This window comes from Cebus imitator, unplaced genomic scaffold (assembly GCF_001604975.1).
Source record: "Cebus imitator isolate Cc_AM_T3 unplaced genomic scaffold, Cebus_imitator-1.0 Scaffold284, whole genome shotgun sequence".
Lineage (NCBI taxonomy): Eukaryota > Metazoa > Chordata > Mammalia > Primates > Cebidae > Cebus > Cebus imitator.
In genome coordinates this window covers 1,971,898-1,977,908 of record NW_016107599.1, presented here as the reverse complement: position 1 = coordinate 1,977,908, position 6,011 = coordinate 1,971,898, and the positions used below count along the sequence as shown (strand labels likewise).

Sequence of the window (6,011 nt, the reverse complement as noted above, 5' to 3'; positions counted from 1 at the left end):
AAAAAAAAAAAAAAAAAAAAAAAAAAAATCACTGTGGCTAGTACACTTTGGACTGAGTTTATCCTGTCTTATATTCAGAATTCCACTGTCTCCTAGGTAGAGGTTTTCTTTCATCATATTGAGTTAGTATCTGAATTACAGGAGCTGTAATTTCTTGAACTCTGGCCTTAAGTGAGTCTCTTGCCTCAACCTCCCACAGCACTAGGAATTTAGGCGTGAGCCACTGTATCTGGCTGGAGCTGTAATTTCTAGACCTTTGCCTTTCCATGTATTTAAAGTTGCCTATCAAATGATTTTCCCTTTGTTTGTTGGGTTTTCATTAGTCAATTATAACTTTTGAAAATGAATTTGTTTTTATATGTTATATAAATTTCCCTAGGAACTTGATGCTTTTAAGTTTTCAATTTGTGAAAAATTTAAATATACTCTTATTTATAAGTTATTTTTCTCTAGATATTTGTTTACCTCTTTATAAATTCTTTTCAAGGAGTAGGTGTGCATGTTTAAAAAAATAACTTGTACATGTAACAAACCTGCATGTGTACCCTTGAACATAAAATAAAAGTTGGAAAGAAAAAAAAGAAAAAAATACAAAAACAAAATCATATTTTTCCATATTGTAAAAGTCATCTTCATTATAGAGAATTTAGAAAATAAAGGTAAAGAAAATAAATAAATTAAAAAATTACCCATACCTCCCCCGCCCCAGGTAAATTGTAGTAAATTTTAAAATTGGGAAGTGTAAGTCTTCTAAATTTGTTCATTTCTTCTCAAGATAGTTTTGGTTATTCTGGATCCCTTGAATTTCCATGTGAATTTTAAGATCAGATAGTCATTTTCTACAAAGAATTTAGATGGAATTTTGATAGAGGTTATGTTGAATCAATCTGTTGATCAGTTTGGAGAGTGTTGCCATTTTAAGAAGATTACATCTTCTAATTCATGGACATGGGATGCCTTTTCAACATTTACCTTCTTTAATTGTTTGTTGACAGTGTTTTGAGTTTTCAGAATACCATTTTATAGTTTTTTTTGGGTTAAATATACTCCTAAGTATTTTATTCTTTTTCATGCTATTGTAAACAGAATTGTTTTCTTAATTTCATTTTCACATGATTCATTGCAAGTGTATGGAAACACAATTTTTTGTGTATTGGTTTTATATCCTTCAAATTTGCTGAACTCATTTCTTAGCTCTAATCATTTTTTAGGATTTTCTATAAGCAAGATCATGTCATCTGAAAAGAGAGAGAGTTTTTCTTCCTTTCTAATTTGGATGACTTGTCTTATCCTTGATTGTTGGGGGAGTCTTTTAATATAAAGCATGATGGTAGATGTGGATTTTTCACAGATGCCCTTTAGCAGATTGAGAACATTCCCTTCTATGCTGAGTTTGTTGAGTGTCATCACGAAAGGGTGTTGAATTTATCAAATGCTTTCTTTGTGTCTATTGAGATGATCATGTGGTTTTGTCTTTTATTCCACTCATTTTCAGACATTAAACTAACCTTAGATTCCTGAGCTGAATCCCACTCGTTCATGTTGTATAAGCCTTTTTATATCATGCGGAATTCAGTGTGCTAGTAATTTTATTGAGGATATTTGCTTCTGTATATATATATTTTTTTGAGATGGCATCTCCCTCTGTCGCCCAGCCTGGAGTGCAGTTGCATGATCTTGGCTCACTGCAACCTCTGCCCCCCAGGTTCAAGCGATTCTCCTGCTTCAGCCTTCTGAGTAGCTGGGACTACAGGAATGTGCCACCAGACCCAGCTAATGTTTCTATTTTTAGTAGAGAGAAGGTTTTACCATTTTGGCCAGGCTGGTCTTGAACTCCTGATCTCAGGTGATCTACCCGCCTTGGTCTCCCAGAGTGCTGGGATTACAGGCGTGAGCCACTGCCCCTTGCCTTGCATCTATATTCATAAGTACTGTTGGTCTGTAGTTTTCTTTTGATGTCTTTTTCTGGTTTTGGTGTTAGGGCAACATTAGCCTCATATAATGAATCAGTTAGTGTTCCTTGTTCTTATGTTTTCTGGAAGAATTTATGAAGAATTGGTGTTAATTTGTCCCTAAATATTTGGTAGAATTCACCTTTGAAGCCAGTTGTACCCAGCTTTTCTTTCTGGGAGATTTTTTGATTATTGATTTAATCACTTTTTATGGGTCTATTTAGATTTTCTAGTTCTTCTTGAGTTAGGTTTAGTAGTTTGTGTCTTTCTGGGAATTTGCCCATCTCATCTAGATATATCTATGCCTATATCTATAATCTGTATCTGTATCTACATATATATATATAAAATTCATTGGCATATGATTGTTCATAATATTGTCTTGCAATTTATTTCTGTAAGCTTGTTAGTAATGTCTGTTCTTTCAGCTCTGATTTTAGTAATTTGATTCTTCTTTCTTCTTGGGTAGTGCATAACTGTGTGGTCATTTTAAGACTGAACTTTCGGTTTTGTTGGCTTTTCTCTATTGGTTTTCAATTCTCCCTTTCATTTATTTCTGCTCAAAGCTTTATTTCCTTCCTTCTGTTTGCTTCTGCCTCCCAAGTAGCTGAGACTATAGGCCATGATACCATGCCTAGTTAATCAAAGTATTTTCTAATTTCTAGCCTGGGCGTGGTGACTCATGCCTGTAATCCTAGCACTTTGGGAGGCCGAGGCAGGCAGATCATTTGAGGTCAGGAGTTCGAGACCAGCCTGGCCAACATGGTAAAACCCCATCTCTACAAAAAATACAAAAATTCAAAATTAGCTGGTGGTGGTGACACATGTCTGTAATCCCAGCTACTCAGGAGGCTGAGGCAGGAGAATTGCTTGAGCCTGGGAAGCAGAGGTTGTAGTGAGCCAAGGTCACACCACTGCACTCCAGCCTGGGGGACAGAGTGAGACCGTGTCTCAAATTAAAAAAAAATACTTTCTAATTTCTCTTGTGATTTCTTCTTTGACCCATTGGTTATTTAGGTGTGTACTATTTAATTTCCAAGTATATGTGAATTTCCAAAATTTCCTTCTGTTGTCGATTTCTAAAATAATTCTGTTAAACAATTTTGTTGTGACTGGAAACACATTTCTGTGATTTCAGTTATTTACTTATTTATTTAGAGACAGGGTCGGTCTCTGTCGCCCAGGCTGGAGTGCAGTGGGATGATCATGGCTCACTGCAGTCTCAACCTGCCAGGCTCAAGCAATCATCCCACCTCAGCCTCTCAAGTAGCTGGGACTACAGGGCCATATCACAATGCCTGGTTAATTTTTAGATATTTTGTAGAGTCAGGATCTCACTATGTTACCCACGCTGGTCTCGAACTCGTGGGCTCAAGTGATCTTCCTGCCTGAGCCTCCCAAAGTGCTGGCATTTTAGGGGTAAGCCACTGCTCCTGGCCTCCTCCTCCTCCTCCTTTTTTTAAATTTCTACTGTAGAATTTTTTTTGGTTATGCTTCCTTTGTCTTCTTTTAGCTTGCTTAAAAACCATAACTTCTTCATATTTCTTCCCGGGTCAGTTTCCCTTTAATTTGTTTGATGATGTACCTCCAGTCTTATTACAGAATTTTTATATCCTTAGGGAAGAAAAAATATCCAATCTTCCTGCACAATTGGTTCTTCAGTAGGTGTCTGGCAGCTGTCAGTAAAGCCAAAGGCTGGCCTGACGCTTATGTTCCTTTAATCATAGTGTCCGATGGTGACTTTTTATTTATTATTATTTCTTTGAGACAGTGTCTTGCTCATGTTGCCCAGGCTGAAGTGCAATGTGTGATCTCAGCTCATTGCAACCTCTGCCTCCCAGGTTCAAGCAATTCTTCTGCCTCAGCCTCTTGAATAGCTGGCATTACTGGTATGTGCCACCATGCCTGGCTAATTTTTGTGTTTTTAGTAGAGATGGGTTTCACCATGGTGGTCAGGCTGGTCTCGAACTCCTGACCTCTGGTGAACTACCTGCCTTGGCCTTCCAAAGTGCTTGGATTACAGGCATGAGCTACTATGCGTAACCTGGGTGGTGACTTTTTAATTACTGTACACACTGCTGTGGCAATGTATTTCCTGTGCCCAGCTCAGTGCCTGGCAAGGAAGAGGCACCTAGCAGGTGTTATGAGTGTGTAAGTGAAAAAATGACTCATTCTGCTCATGCCTATGATATTTATTATTTATTTATTTCCCAGACACAAAAACCAATGGATCACGGCCTATGATCTTCATTTGTAATTTATCTTCTCCATTTTCATTTCATTTATATTCCCAATTGCATGTGTTTTAGTGCTCTTGTCTTTATGAAATGCATCCTATTTTTAATATAATAGACTTGTTTTGTAACTTAATGAGTTTATCATAGTTCTACTTTTTTAAACTGTTGATTTTGAAATAATTAAAAACGTATAAATTTTATAAAAGAGTGGTAAAGAGGACTCTGATATACTCTTCATCCATATTTGTCAGTTGTATCATTTGCTTTATTATTTGATCTCTGTGAGTATACAGATTTTTTTTTTTTTTTCAGCGATTTGACGGTGAGTTGCAGACCTGATGCCCGTCCTGAATACCTCAGTGTGCATTTCCTGAGGACAAGGTTTTCACATAAACAGTACAGTGATGAAAATCAGGGAATTTGGCAGTGATGTATTCAGTACCTTTATCTACCCTCCAGACCTTTTTGCATTCCACCAGCTGTTCCAGTACAGCAGTTGTATTTCCTGACGCAGGAGCCCGTCCCAGATCACGCGCAGCACTGAGTGTCCGTCGCACTTAGTATCATCTCAGCCTGTCTTCGTTTTTCATGATAATTGATGTTTCTGAAGAATATAGGCGATTTATTTTGCAGAATGTTCTCACTTTGCATTTGCCCAAAGTCGCTTTATGATTATGAGATTTTGCGTTTTGGCAGGGTGGAGGGAGAGGTGAAATAAGTGATTCATTGTGCATTAAATCAGAGGCACATGGGGTTCATTTGTCGCATTCCTGGTGAGGATAACTTTGATAATTGGTTAAAGTGGAGTCTGATCGAGTTTTCCACTGTAAAGTTACTGTTTTCCTCTATGTAAATAGTAAGTAATTTGTGGGAAATACTTTGAGACCATGTGTACATCTTGTTTGTCATCACACTTTCACTTCCTGGTTCTGGCATTCAGTGAAGAATCTCACCTGAGTCAGTTATTGCTGTGATGCTGCCAAATGGTGATTTTCTAGCTTCATCATTCCTTACATGTTCATTAGTGTTTTACTATAAGGAGGAGCTTTTTTTCCTTTCTTTTATCCTTCTTTCCTTCTATCCATTCATCTATTATTATTATGGACTTACGGATCATTGTTTTTTCAGTGGGTTCTAATCGATTGCTATTATTCTTTATTTTGTAGTTCATTGGCTAGATTTGGCCAACGCATCTCTTCAGGACGACTCTTGTAACCTTTTGACCTGTTCCTCAATCAGTTATTGAATACTTGTTTACATTTAGGCTCAAGATATTTTAGGTACAGGCTGGGCACGGTGGCTCACACCTATAATCCCAGCATTTTGGGATCCTGTGGCAGGAAGATCACTTGAAGTTAAGAGTTCAAGACCAACCTAACCTTGTCTTTACTAAAAATACAAAAATTAGCTGAGCGTGGTGGCGGGCGCCTGGAATCCCAACATTTCAGGGTCTGAGGAAGGCAGATACCCGAGGCCAAGAGTACAAGACCCACCTGACAAACATGGCAAAACCCTGTCTTTACTAAAAATACAAAAATTAGCCAAGTGTGGGTGGTGGGTGCCTGTAATCCCAGCTACTTGGGAGGCTCAGGTAGGAGAATCGCTTGAACCTGGGACATGGAGGTTGCAGTGAGCCAAGATTGTGCCATTGCACTCCAGCCTGGGTGACGAGAGGGAGATGCCATCTCAAAAAAAAGAAAAAAAAAAAAAGATATTTTAGGTTTGTTTTGTACTTTCCCTGTCCCAGCTCAGGAATCGGACATTTCTCTAAGGAATTTTAGTTTCTTTTGCTGGAGAGTGGTATTTAGAAACCAAGGTCTGG

At 37.9% G+C, this 6,011-nt stretch overlaps 1 protein-coding gene across 4 annotated transcripts in view; it reads left to right on the top strand.

The window, feature by feature from the left end:
* Positions 1-6,011, top strand: part of TRAPPC9 (trafficking protein particle complex 9) — a 715,201-nt gene that overhangs the window by 52,957 nt on the left and 656,233 nt on the right. The window contains exon 6 of one of the 4 annotated variants that reach the window (XM_037728923.1): positions 4,502-4,511. The exons of the other annotated variants lie outside the window; for them this stretch is intronic. Within the exon in view, the coding sequence (XP_037584851.1) occupies positions 4,502-4,511 (10 nt within the window). The remainder of the gene's footprint in view (positions 1-4,501; positions 4,512-6,011) is intronic. 4 annotated transcript variants of the gene reach the window in all.